This window comes from Ctenocephalides felis, unplaced genomic scaffold (assembly GCF_003426905.1).
Source record: "Ctenocephalides felis isolate EL2017-DRISC unplaced genomic scaffold, ASM342690v1 CF-g0.4_SCAFFOLD_02970, whole genome shotgun sequence".
Lineage (NCBI taxonomy): Eukaryota > Metazoa > Arthropoda > Insecta > Siphonaptera > Pulicidae > Ctenocephalides > Ctenocephalides felis.
This window is the reverse complement of record NW_020539124.1, coordinates 1,302-16,409: the sequence shown is the minus strand read 5'-3', so window position 1 is coordinate 16,409 and position 15,108 is coordinate 1,302. Positions and strand designations below refer to the sequence as shown.

At 32.6% G+C, this 15,108-nt stretch overlaps 1 protein-coding gene across 1 annotated transcript; it reads left to right on the top strand.

Annotated features, from left to right (window-relative positions):
• The first annotated feature begins 6,678 nt into the window (after positions 1–6,678).
• LOC113381664 lies at positions 6,679–13,476 on the top strand. The gene is made up of 9 exons (XM_026620425.1): positions 6,679–6,755; positions 7,508–8,305; positions 8,415–8,545; positions 8,626–8,849; positions 9,335–9,460; positions 9,698–9,745; positions 9,893–10,027; positions 11,024–12,378; positions 12,421–13,476. The coding sequence occupies exons 1-9, from the start codon at positions 6,717–6,719 to the stop codon at positions 13,474–13,476; spliced, it is 3,912 nt and encodes a 1,303-aa protein (XP_026476210.1). The 5' UTR covers positions 6,679–6,716.
• The last annotated feature ends 1,632 nt before the right edge of the window (positions 13,477–15,108 follow it).

Here is a 15,108-nt window from a genome sequence, read left to right as displayed (position 1 = left end):
TTTTTTTTATTTACTCACTTAATTAGTTGAATTATTTTTGTATGGTTATATAAATAATGTGTGATTAAACTGCATCAAATAAAGGTATAATTTAATTCAAAAATATTATATAAGGGATAAATTATTTAAACAAAATCATAACCCAATAGTTCAATTTTCTATTTTATGCCTAAAAATTATATAAAAAAATCTTAAAACCGGAAATGATGATATCGAAAATTTTATAAAAATACTATAATTATTGGTTGTAAAATCATTTCTATTAAAAGATTCTAGCTTTAATGTGAATCCTTGATGATAAAAATTATTTTTAAATTTCACTAGAGACTTCGTGTCCTTGATCTCGGATTTATGTTTTTCTTATGAAATATATATATACGTTCATGCGTTTCGTGGGTGTGCTTTATGTTTTGTAATACATATATTATAAACCAGAATACATTAGTCATACATATTGTGAATTATAAATGTTGAACTTTTGTGCTTTGAATGCAATGATTCTAGTAGCTATTTTAGTAGTGTAATCACTATACATACTCCATCGTATACTATTGGTAAAGAATAACGTAAACTATATTACGAGCTATTTCAGATATATGTATTAATAACTGAGAAACTCTTCTTGTTAAAGCAATAATTTTCAAAATTTCATTGCTTGAAAACAAACTTCGAATGTGGCAGGATATACAAAATATTTTTTCACTTTTCCATAAAATTTTTGATTTGTAGCAATATAACATTTCTCATCTTTTTATTACATATCATAGTGATATACTATATCCCCATATCATGGATTATTGTATCTACTTTTGGTGAGCAAATTTTAAGTAGTTTTTACTTTTCGCTTTATTTCTAAAACTTTATTATAGCTTTAAAGCTTTTGGTCTGTTATTTATACTCATATTTATTATCAAACTTTCCATCTTTCTGATACTGAAATTTGTTATCATCAGTGGTATCTTCATTATAAATATAACACACATCAATAGATAGTATTACTAAGCCATATTCTTCTGTTCAATAAAAATTTATAAAACAAAACAACTCTAAAAATCAAAACAGCAAGTACTATGTATAGAGAGTTTTATGTTTCTACAGTTCGAAATAATAAATATAATGTTGGATAAACAACGGAAGCTTTGTTTCCAAACTTATTACCAAAATGTATACAATTTGATAATGCAAAACTATAGAGTTCGATGATGAAATATTGACAAAGATAAATAAAATTGTTTAAAAGTTTATTGTATCGTGCTATATAACAATTGAACAATAGTGCTCAAACATAGAAGGGTATGTGACGTCACATGTCTGAGCGAACTTTGCCGACGACAATTGTGGACTCTCCCGATTGATCAAATGTCATATGTCATATGTTCCGTGCCTAACATAGGCCTTATAATATAAAACCAATTTTAACAGGTGGATTCGATTTTATGTTCATTTTTTGCACAGGGAAAATATTATTAATATCATTTCTTACAAAATTATCAGCCATCAAAATTGCCATTATATTATTACAATAAAGCTATCACAGATAATATTGAATTAATTAACTATTATGATAAATATTATTAATATCATTTCTTACAAAATTATCAGCCATCACAATTATATTATTAAAATAAAACATATGACATTTGACATTTGATCAATCGAGAGAGTCCGCGATTGTCGTCGGCAATGTTTGCTCAGGCATGTGACGTCACATATCCTTCTATGTTTGAGCACTTATTTTGCTCCATATAATATAAGGTCTATGTTTTGATGCATTTAAATTAGTCCTTTAAAAAGTATGATTTTTGAAGTCTAAAATTTTCCTTTTAAATTTTTTGCATTAGTAATTTACTTTTTTATATTATTAACAGCAATCAGAAAATAATAGTCCTATAAGCTTGTTGTGATCGCACCTTAATGACGTGGTTTTATAGATGGTAATTCAACAGTTGGCCAATCTCTTTTTGTTGAATTTATTCTAAAATAAGTGTATTAGCGGCTTTTTATTGAATGAGGGGTAAGGGCTATTTTCACTTTTACTTGAAAATATTGTGATCTCTATATTTTCAAGTAAAAACCGATGTCATACTGCTTGATATCAGGTATGTGATGGGTATTAATCTGAAACTTCTGGTTGGAAAGCCAAACTTCTAACCACTAATCTACGAGAAAGCCCTAGTTTTTTAGTAATTTGCCTGAATAAATTCTTTCTGATACTCTGTTCAAACCTATAAAAACCATTTATCTACTTTCTCAGTTACCAAATAAATATTTGCATTTGTATTGAAATTTACGTATTTACACAAACTTCATAAGATTATCCTCCAACATCATTACGAGTGCACCAAGTCATCGTAAAATTCGTTATTTCCTGAATGGGTCAACAACCGAGTTCTTATTTTAAGCCTTCAATTTGCCCGTTTTTCTCTTACCTCATGGTTTTGCTACGATTTCATGAAATAATCATTAATTACAATATGTAATTTATAGATGCACCTGAATAACTAATACTCTAGATATCATTTGACAAAACATATTAGAAGCAGTATAACGAATTTAGTATCTGACCTACTACCGAGTCTAATAATAATGCCGCGATGATCGTTTGGCTCAATGCCAATCGACAAAAAAATATACCATACATTGAATACGAACTGATCTCGTAAAACTGTTCCTGATGTTTTGTTTTAACAAAATATCGGGCTGTCGCTGATGGCTTTACGATTAGAGTCACTTTGGGTAATTGATGGTGCTTGTTAACTAGGACAACGCGAAGACCACTGAGGAAGATTGAGAGGATTATCAATTAGTAAATATTTATAGAGATACTTCAAATTCCAAAATTATTTTCTCTTCAGTAATCTTCAGTATATTAGTGGGTAGAGTTTTGTGATTTCAATAAGAAGTCCCGGTTAGATAGCCGACTCGGACAGCCTGATGTAAAGTAGTAGTGACATCGGTTGTTGCTTGGAAATAGATTGCAATATGTTTCCAAGAGAAAATAGCCCTCATCTGTAATGCTGCATCAATAAACTTGCCAGTATTCAAAAATTGTAAGAATCAGTTCACATAGAATAGAAACGACTAGATGGGTTGTACAAATAATAAATTTCGACTGATTAAATTTTTTTTGCAGTTAAAAATGTAGACAAAATTTTTTTCATTCATGGGCATATTTATCGCAATCTCCACCACCAAAAGGCGTGTTTTGGAAAGTCTCTTGTTAGCCAAAATACATAGAATTTGAAAAATTTATACTATGACCTTAAAACTGGTTTTCTAGAAGTTGTGTCAAGTTTTAGCACTGGTGTACTCAAAAGTATTGAATAGTTTACATTAGTATTTTTTTGTTTGTTGTTGAACCAAGCAATCAGTACTTTAGAGATATATGAGCTATTCTTATGATACTTTTTACCTAGGGCTTTTTTAGAATGCAACCATTTTTTGCTTATTTTTTTCCTAAATATCTGGTTCTATTCCATTATAAAACATCAGCAAATTTTTGGTAATACTTAGAATGTCTGTTTGATATATTTTTCATGACAATTTTACTAAAAGTGATGATATATTTAAATAATTATTTACTAGAATAAGATATTTGAGGGGACCAATTAAAAGTACAGCAAGTACGAATTCTACTTTTTAATAAAAAAAACATATCAATTTTCAAAATGTATTAATTATTTGCCTAAGTTTGAATATATGATAAAATTTTTGTGGATGACTTTTCGCATTTCAATCAGCATTGTTGCAATTTTGAAAAAATCTTCATTTTAATAATAAAACTTTGAGAATAAATATATCAATAAATAAATAACAACTCGTTTGAAAAACGTACGAAATTTTATAAATAAACCTTAGAAACTGGGTTGGGGTGCTCTGTTATTGCATTTTTGGTAATTATAAATACAATCCAAAATAATCGAATATTTATAAAAAAGTCTTTATAAGATCAAATTCTACGAGGTTCAAGTAAAAGAATACTAGCCTCATTACTTGGGTATAAAATAGCATATAGTATACTACATGGTAATGTCTAAAAATAAACTTGGTATTTTAGTATATTTATAAACAAGTATATATATACATATACATATATACATATACATATGTGTATACATAAATTGTTGTAATACTATATAAACACAATATTAATGGACCGATTCTGCCACAGAACAGACCAATGTTATGACAAGGCTATGTTATAAAGAACTCTCCATACTAAATATTGACAAAAACCATGTGGTTGCCGTGTAGTCAGGCATTTTTCTCAGGTTGTCAGAGAGAAAACTCAACCTAGAAATCGCACAAATGTCAAAAACTATTTTAGATAACAGGGTCTTTCTGACCCAGCTTCATAACATACAAGTGACGTTATGAAGTTATATGTAAAACAAATACATGACATTTTGACAGTATTCAGTATGATTCAATAGCATAATATATGAAAGTTGGAGGGTAACATGGCCTCGCCATAATATTGGTCATAAGTGTATCAATTAAAAAAGAAAACGACAGACATGAAGTCAACTCACGCCCTAGATGTTCCGCATTACTGATGGTAAGATACTCACAGGTGTCTTACATATGGTATTTATTTTTATATTTGGATAATAATTTGTAAAAAAAAGCATTCTAATCCTAAGATGTTTTCAAACAACGATATATCAAGTTTACACCAACGTCACATTATAAGTTTATATATTTTCAATCAATGATTGATCATTTTCAACACGCGCTGAAGGAAAAAAGAGAAAAATAACATAATGACCGTGAAAAATAATAAAAAATTACACTAATACAGTAATAATCAATGTAAGATTGACATATTGGAACAAAAGCGTCGGTTGTCTAGTAGAATTTGTTCTGTTTCTAAATCGTGTGCTCGTTTATTTCAAGAAATTGGCAGCGCGCGCTGTGCGCTCCCCCATGGCCAAACGATGGGTCATCGGCCACCGCTCTTGCGGAAAACTTTCCCAAAAATTATAATAATCGATTTTGATTATTTTTTTTATATTTTTCTATGTTTTTAATTTCAAATGGTTACTGCTGGGTAGTATTTGAAAATCTCACGCTAAAACCTCACGCTGGCCACAAAAATTACCCTGTACCTTTTTAGGCAGGTTATAGTCTGGAAATAGAAAACATTTCTCTGTGCAGAGGTTACACTTTGTAATCCCTTCAAAAAAGGATTCAAAATACCAAAAAAGCAAAAAAATTATTTTTTCAAAAATATTATTATAATATAAATTTTGTTTCTTTATTTTTTAACCAAGATCATGTTCTTGAGAGTTGCCCAGAAGATAAATAGTACATAGTCTCAGAATTTTGATTTTTTTCTTGCTGTTTTGGATTCTTTATTCTAAGCACAACACAATTATACAATACAGAGCATGAACAGAGTTTTAAGGTCTGCGGTTAAAAAGGTGCACCATCAATATCTTAAAAATAAGAAAAGTTGGGCATTTTTTAACAGCAATATTTGTCGAGGGGTAAAAGTAAACAGCAAGTAGAGGGTAAAAGATGTATAACCAGCCATAACCCTGATTCTTAAGTTCACGCTATCGGAAGATAAACGGCAATATTTGAAAATCCATAACAAAAGTATTTTCATCCGTTGTTAGTTTTTTCGGTTGTGAGCACTGTTGTTTAGTTTACGAAACCCTAATATAATTTTTAAGTATACGTTATTTAATTGTTTTATAAGATATATTGTTAATTTTAAGTTAGATTCAACAGCTTATTTTATATAACCTCTATGAAAGCTCACATCTTGGTGAGGTAAAAAGGACCAACTGAACCTTTACCGAGACATAGGTTTAAAAAATAAAAAATAGCAAACAAAAAAATAAATTAAGTTAATTAAAAAAAATTACATGAGATAAATTAAATAAATAGTTTTTCCAACTGCTGATGAATATTTCTGACGAAATACCAGATTAAGGTTATTTATAGTGTTATCTCTTTGAAAAATGCACCCTCGAATTTATATTTTGCATTGTTTGAATAATGTAGCTATTAATTTGTAAAATCACTTCAAAATTAAAATTGCATTGCACCTGTCTGCTCCCTGTCCGCCCCAAGTTACACCGCTTGTTGTGTAAAAAGAGCCAGGTTTTATATATATATATATATATATATATATATATAATTTTTGAAAAACAGCAAAATATCACATTTCTACAAATATGAAGTAGCTGGGATTTTTACGATCTATATTATAGATCACAGAAGTGAAATAAAAATCCATAAATATTTATGTAAACGTATTAAGCCTTTCGACACCTTTATGTGTATATTAGTGTAGATAAACATATATATTTATATTTTCTCGAAAAACCAAGATGAATGTGTTATTATTATATTCTTATTAATTTTAACTTTATGTGCACTTTAGTTTTCATCAGAAGTTATCTGTATGTAGTTTGTAGTTTTATTTCTTCTAATTTGTAAACGATAGTAAATAATAAAAAATATATACTTTAGTCAACGACTCTGACTATATATGCATCTATAAGCAGCCCCCCCCCCCAGCATTCTAGTATACTGTAAATTAATAGTGATAAACATGTGTATTTCAATCGCAACAATAAATTATTTTTAATTTGATAATTTTTTAATATTAATATTCAAAAATTAAATTATTCTAATTTGTTTATTACTATTCTAGCAATGAAACTGGAAGTAATGGTGCTGCAGGGCCGCCGCCTCCGCCACCAATGGTTACAAGTGTACCTGCAAAGAGACTACCTTCAGAGGTAAGAAATTACTTCAATTATATTTATTTATTCATATAAGGTTGTCAAATATCTCCCTTCCGCCTTTTTGTATTATAAACCAAGAGCAAAAAAGCGGAAGGGAGATATTTGACAACCCTATATGATATCGTTAGAATATTACAAAATTGAAACTACATTAATATTGGTAAAAGCGCCCTCACATCTAGCATTAAATTTTATTACATATTTGCCAATATTATTCAAATAAAAATGTTCATTTTAATAATAAATAAAATAACTATTTTAATAAAATCATTATGATTTTTTCTACGACTATAGTATATTAGTTTCGGGTTTCATTATAGTCACGATTTGGATGCCTTTAATAAAAATAAAAATAAATAGGCTTGGAGAAAATAATTTTATTTTCGAAGAATATTTTCATACGTCTATTTTAGTTCCGTGTCGCGTATTGCAACATCTAAATTTTGCTCCGTTGCGACGTGTTAAGTGAATTCTTTTTAATAATAGAATCTGTGAATGCATCCAAACGTCATCGTAACGCAACGCGATCACCACTCGCCGACTACTTGTAAACAGAGCAATCGCGCAATTATGAATCATCAACAATCCGTACTTTCGACGAATTGTTTTGGATTCTCTTATGATAATCATGGCATCAAACGCATTATTGTTTATCGGAATGTCTTTACTCCCTTTACATAGATTTCTTAATTTTTGGAAGAACCATACTTTTTATCCTTAACGAATTACTTTAATGCTCAATTCAGATTCCAGAAAGATCTAATGAACCGCCTCTATGTGTACAAAATGCAATGCTGACAAAAGACAAGAAGCCTTTCACCTACACTCCGGGTGGTATCGATTTGTCGCAAATTCGATCTCCTCGAATGGCACGACGGATAGTGCGAAACGCTCAAAGCGAAGGAGTGACCGAAACTCCAAAACCGTCGCCTTTGGCCGCCCATAGCAGCGAGCCTTTGCCGCCATCGGCACTGGCCGCAATGCAGCCTCAAATGCCAATTCAAGTTTTTCCATCCAATCCTCCTGCACCAAGACCAAAAGCTCCATCAAGAGCTCCACCACCTCCACCAATTTTGATGAGACCGTCACGTCTTCAAAAACAGCAGTCACCAGGACCGCAAGATTCGTCTGAAAATCCAGCGATAAGTACTTCGCAATCACCGGTTTATAGCCCGCAATCAGGTCCTGTTACACCACAAACTTCTAACAGTCCAGGAACTACTCCAACGCAGCTTACACCGAAACCTCAAGTTGCTTCTAAACCTGCAATGGTGGTTAGACCTCCACCTATACTTCCGCCGGCTCGTAGTGCTCAGCGGACTTCAGAACAGACTCCGCGTTGGAGTCCTCCAATTGATCAGAATGTGGGTTCTCTGGTAATACCAGCCGTGCAGCAAATGCCCAAATTACAATCTCCTCCTATTCCGTGGATGCATCAAGGATCAAGAAGTGCGCAACAAGATGTTGCTCCTCCATGGGTCAATCGTGAGGAAAATGACGATGCTAATGTGCGGCCAAGCTCCACGCATATTGTACCGATGCAGGTATTTATTTTATAAATAAAGTTTTTGCATTTACTAAATTAATTTAATACCTCAATAGCTAGATAATATTGATTTCATATTTTATCTTATATGAAATAATTGTTAAAAGGTTGAAGGAAGAGATAATTCACAACCGACGACTCCACAAACACCTGGAGCTAACAAACCAGGAGTTCGAGTGGTTCCAATTAAAATTGAAAGATCTGATAGAAATACTCCACCGAAACAAAGAACACCTGAGTACGAATATTTATAAATAGGTTTCCTATATTGTAAAAATAATATGAGCATACTAAGCGATATTATATTATTGATTACAGAGTGACTAATCAGACGCCAGTTGGTTGGGGAAAAAATAATTCGGGTACGCCTACACAATCTCGCGCTTTTAGATTTCTACAACAGACTACTGAAGGTTACGATGATATTAAACCCAAAACCGTGGTTGTACCAATCGAGTATGAGCAGCCTCCATCTGAGCAAATGCGCAAATTACAATTGGCAGAAGATGACAAACTGCTTATGGATCAATTTAAAGCGCATGGTGAGATAAAAGATATTATTTCATATTAATTTATCAAAATTAATTGGCTTATAAAAAATTTATTTACTGCTTCAGAATAGAGTAAATGAAGTATGAGTTGTTAATTTAAAAAAAATGTAATAAAATGAGATATAGGTGAAACTTCTTAAAAATTCTGGTGTCTGAGATTCTGCAAGGCAGATATGGCCAATTGAAAAAGTTGTTTTAGTAATGAATACTGCACATTGTTCATCTCTTTATATAGTGTTTTCTTATACACCCTGACTATTGTTTAATATGTCTATTTCTGACATTTGCCAACGGCATTGCCTACCTTGATGTTTTCTCATGTTATCTCAATGAGTTTTCAAAATTCTGTTTTCTTTTCTTGTTCTAAGGAGTTTCACATCATAAAGTACACGTTATGAAATAATGTGAAAAATTATTTAAAAACAATAGTAGGTATCATAACATAATCTATTGAAATAAAATCTTCCACTGCATAGTCGATGAGGAACAGTACTTGCATACTGAAGAAGAGCCCAGATTTCGAGGCGCCGCTATTCCATCGAAAGCATTCAGAGTTTTGCAGTGCATGACGGGCACCCAAGCAGATGCTTGTCAGGATGAAGGTTTACAAACTGTTATTGAAGTTTATATTGTTTATGTTCTTTTGATAATGGCAATAAGAGCATGTTTCCGTATTGATTGTCACATCACACCCTCCGTGTAAGGAGTTGGAAAATTTAAATATGTGATTGTTATGAACATATGTTTCGGAATGAGACTCCTTTTTTATGACGGAGGATTTGCATTAAATGTTAATAATCATTCTTATTACACGTACTGTATAGCTTTGCATTTTTCAGGACCTAAAGGGCAGACACGTCCTGTTAAGCCACCAAAACCACAAGGAGGTTAGTTTAATAAATTAAAACTTCTTATGCGTATGTATACTGACAGTTTGAATAATAAACAGCTATTTTTATTTTGTTGGAAATCAAATCTAAGTTTATCAAATAAACTTATAAAATTTATTTCTATTAAGTGACATAATTTTTTAGTGGATCCGACTTCGCCAAAGCCCTACATACCACCGAGCGAACAGAAGGTACTAGAACCTAGAAAATATACTGGATGTAACATACCTGGACGCTCATTTAAAATTTTGCAAGCCATTACTGAGCCCGAAAACTACGGTTGGTATAATCTTTACATATTAAGTATCAAAATTATTTTAATGAATAATATTTCTCAAAATTTTACAAAACAATTTGTCGATCGCCAATGTGATTCGACTTACTTTCGGATTGGCCATAAATAATAAAAGATTGATTCTTAATTATTATTATATATGATATCTTTCATCTTCTCAAGTTTATCATAAACATTGTTGAATGTTAATATCATATAGAATGTTTTTCATTATTTGTATTGTTTACCTTATACTGCATTTGAATGCTAAGACGTTTATTCAGTTGAATAATTTTCACGTGTTAATATTCGTTTCATTGTCATGTCATAGTCAATTGGGTCAATTTGTTTAATTCATGTATAAAATCGACATTATTTATTATCTAATATAATTATTTTTATTAAAATCCGTATTCAGATTCATGATATTGTATATGATTGTGCGGATGTTGTGTGACTTTTTGTCATGTTTGTTTTCTAAGCTAGCTGTGGCTAACATGGTTATGGATACGGATGAGTGAAAAGTTGCACAACACAATTTAAATAGTTTAAAGTGAAATACACTATTTGGCAAATCGACCCTTGCATCTTTGACATATTTTGAAATCACTCGGATTGACTGTGATCACAGTGTGGCCATTTGATGCAACCAATATTGAAACGGTTATGGGGATTGCTTTTAACGGTTAACGATCATTAACCATGGTGCGTTATGATTAACTACATGTGATCCTATGCGAGGCGATGCTAAACTTCAGAATAAAACAATAGACGCGCGCACGACTCCAGCGATTTTACTTACAATTAGTCGAAGTTTCTCATCGCGATCGCCGACTTGGCTTTGTGTTTCTTTTTATCGCTTAACATAATGAATTTATTTTTATATACAAATTTCTCTACAAATATCTATATATTAAATGTATATTGTAGTATTAAAACAGTATAAAATTGATTTGTCTAACATTTTAAGAGGGTATTGTTGTCGTTTTGATCTGTTATAGCCGAAGGCACGCTTCCAGATGGTTGCGAGCCGTCTGTGTACGGCGGCCAACCCTGGGAAAATTATGATCCATGTTGGTCTCAAGATCCATATTGGGGTTATTACTATGCAAACCCTGAATCCTATGCTCAGCCAACGTCCGATGACACCGGCTCCTATCAGGAATCTGATGTCGATGCGACAGCACAGTACTGGCCGATGCATCCCTACGGCTACTATTGTTACTACGGTTATCCTCCAATGTATCCGCCATATTACTACCAAACAGAGCCGGAAAGTTGTACCGAAGACGAAACAACTTATTATGTACAATCCGAACAATCAGAAGCATCTGACAATAATACAAAATACGAAGATACAACCGAGAAGGAATCTGAAAGTTCCTCAGATGAGTCCGAAACTGAACATAAAGAAACTGAGGATTCCAATGATAAAGGCATTTCAAATAAAATTGAAATAGTCGATGAGGATAACGTTAACGAAGAAAATGAAGAGAATAGTGCAAGTGATGATAAAGTAAGTTCGAATGGCGAAGAAACAACCACAAATGAATTGCTTAATAACGAAGATGAACAAACTACAGCTGAAGACATTAGCATACAAGAGGAACAATCAGTTACAGAAACGACAGATAGCGAATCTTCAGATGAAAGTACCTTGGGCGAAGAACCTTTTATCGTTCCTCATCAATTAAGCATGATTTTAGAAGAGAGTGAATCTAATTATCTTGATTCTCAGCAACACAGGGTACGTACAGATAGCGCTTGCACGACTATAAGCGATTGCTCAACGACTATAGTAAATGCTTTAGATGATACTGATATAAATGATGATGATGACGAAGCAGATACTGCTTCATCAACCGTAACTGTATGCTTGCCGCTAAAATTAAAATTCAGTCGCTCCGAAAATGATGAGGATGTTACAACAATAACAGTTGGAAAAAGTAAAATGAATCATGAGAGTTTCGAAAGTGAAAGTCCCGATGTATCAGTTACTTTAGAGTGTCCTTTATCAAAATCAAATTCAGAAACAGTTGACGTAGCATGTACGATTACAAGAAAAATTTCAAGTGGAGACATCAATGTTAGGAATATAACTTCAACCGAAGAAAACTCTTCAGATGACGATAGTGATGAAACTAGTGAATCATCATCAGAATCAGATTCAGAATCCGAAAATGAAAATGCAAACGGAAAAGTTAGTAATGTAGTTTTTGAAAAGGAAGCATCGAAATTAAATAATGTACAATCACATGTTGATAACACATCACAGGATTCAGATGATGATTCTGACGATTCAACAAGCAGTAGTAGTTCTTCAAGTGAAGATAGTGATAGTGATACAGATAACAATGCATTTAGAAAAAATGAACAGAAAAGTAATAATGTTGCAGAGAATAAGAAAACAAATAACACATCTGAGGACAGCATAAATAATGAAAGTTTAAATAGAAATTCATCTAGATCCAGTCTTAAGTCAATGAAAAGCGTAACATCTATGTTAGAAAAATCTTTCAGCAATCACATACTCTCGAAAAGTCATAGCAAGAAAGTATTATCTACATTAAATAAAAAATCTCAAGAAGACTCAGAGGAAGAAGTGGATTCGGGTGTTACATCAGATATAAGTAGGCATATTTCAGAAACAGACACAGAATACGATTCATTCCCCGAACTACGTAAAATGAATAAATACCAAAGAGCAGCGACACATTCTCGATTATTCAAATTATTGCAGGGTGAAACCGGCGATCAGACTGATGAAGAACCAGATGATTCTCTGAAGGAACAAAAATCTTTGGAATCTGCACCTCGTTTACGACGTGATTTTTCAGTACGTAGCGATTCGACACGATCTGTGGATTCTGAAGCAGTATTTGGCAAACGCGAACAATTGTCTTTACCACTTCTTTCACAATATTCAGGTAGTGATCCTGATAGTTTATCATCTTCGAGCGGTCTAGCATCGCCCGCATCGCCAACCGTCAATGAACGGTTACTAACCGAATTAATTCAGAGCCTTTTGCGCGGTAAAAAAGGCCGAACTCTTCGAAAGTTGCCGATGGAAAAATTGCGCGCAGCAGCTTTGCGAATTTTGCAGGAAGATATGGATCAGTACGATACAGTGAGTTCGTCGACAACTGATTCAACGCCATCCGGAACACCTCATGATATGTATGGAAATTACTATTATGACTATAATAAATATTACGAAACGTGGGGAATGGTAAACTTGGACACATCAATAGACGATTACGACATATTACCTTCGAAGGCATTTAAAGGATTGCAAGAAAGGGCGATGGGCATCAGTAATAATGGCCACATCGGCGGGACGTGGGCCAAGTGTCCGCGAGTGCTAAGCGCCAAAAACATCGCTCAAGAGAAAATCATTGTTAAAGCGAACGAAGAGGTCGTTTGCGGACCCGACAGCAGCGACCGAACCACGTGACCCAATGTACCTAATGTTTTAAGCAAGCTTAGAGTTCTTCTTATCGATGTGCTTAGTGCCGCGCTGGGTCAAACCCAGAAGGTACCGACAACAGACTATCGTTTGACCGTGTTGTAATTTTTGATTTTTGGTTTTGTGTAAAAATAATAGAGCTTTTAATTAATTAATAGTACTGGAGTTATGCTTTCATGTCTCGAAGTCTTTTTGGCAAATCGAGAGGTGATGCAAGCGCTACTGGCGTTGTGTGCCAACACTATACACATCAGCGCAGACGCAAACTGTTCTTATTAGACCTTTTCCTTACCGCCAGGTTTTCAACTGGATTATGTTATATAAATTTACAATTTTCAACTAACAATACGCTGCAGACTAGAGATTAGTTTAAAAAAGACTCACATTGGTCACTTTCATTCAACAATCATATTCACGATCATGCATCACGTTTTGTTTTCACTTTAAGCATGACAGCTGTTTCAAATGCTTGCTTATGCACTGCATCTTGTATAATACATTTTTGAGTTAAATGTCCACTTTGTGTTAATCGATGCTGAATTGGAAATATATTTATCAAAATACAAACAATGGGAACATAAAAATTTAAATCAGTTGTATAAAGTATATTTTCCTAAACATGCATCAATGTGTGTGTGTAATACTTAACATCCTCAAGTAATTGCAAATAATATAGTCTTCTCGAGTATTTCTTCAAAATTTGTCTTTGTCAGTTTTATATCTAAATAGGTAAAAATAAATGTGAATTAATATTGTGATATAGACTGGATATGCGGCTTGCATTCGTCGTTTTTGAATTTAGTCTTGGCACGCTGGCCAATTTTTGTGCAGAATCCTTGACTAGAGAAATTTGCTAGTGGTAACGTTTTTAACAGGAATAATAACATCGCTAGTGTAATAACTAATTATGAAATACCATAAACATTTGGAATCATAGTTAAATTAATAATCTGATTTTGTAGCAATTATATTCGTTTAATTAGTCAAATTCCATTTCTCAAATCATTATCAAAAACTTTACATGCATACAGTACACCATTTTTGTTTAATAGTTACATAGATACATATTCATTAATTTAACCTATTAATTGTTCATTAATATAAACTCTCACTAAAATTGTAAATATGTGATTATTTTATTCACAGGGCCGGCCAGTCTGACTTGTGAAATGTCTAGGGAGTTCATCAGGGCGGCGTTCCATTAAAACTCAAAGCCTCCATGAATATAAAAATCCATTCAAATGGCGAGGTTTCAACGCCAAGTATCCATATAACATACACAGAAAAATATGGATAAATATTGTATCTTATAACTTAGTTATAAAAATTGACATCTATAAAGTTAGGTAGAAAATGGCATTCAAGTGCCGCATTAATATGCTTGTACATCATCAGTTGATTTGACTCTTCAAGTAGAAGTTAGATTTTTGAACATTTTGAGCGTCTTATATTTTTGTTCTTGAAATAAATACATTACAGTATGGCAACTCATATTGCAGTCTCTGATAATAAATATTCAGCTGATTTTGTACAAACATCATACCACGTAAGAATATTTGCAAACCCTGGACTTCCTCAAAACAATATGTCAGTTAACTCAGCAACGGTGCAACTCCAGTA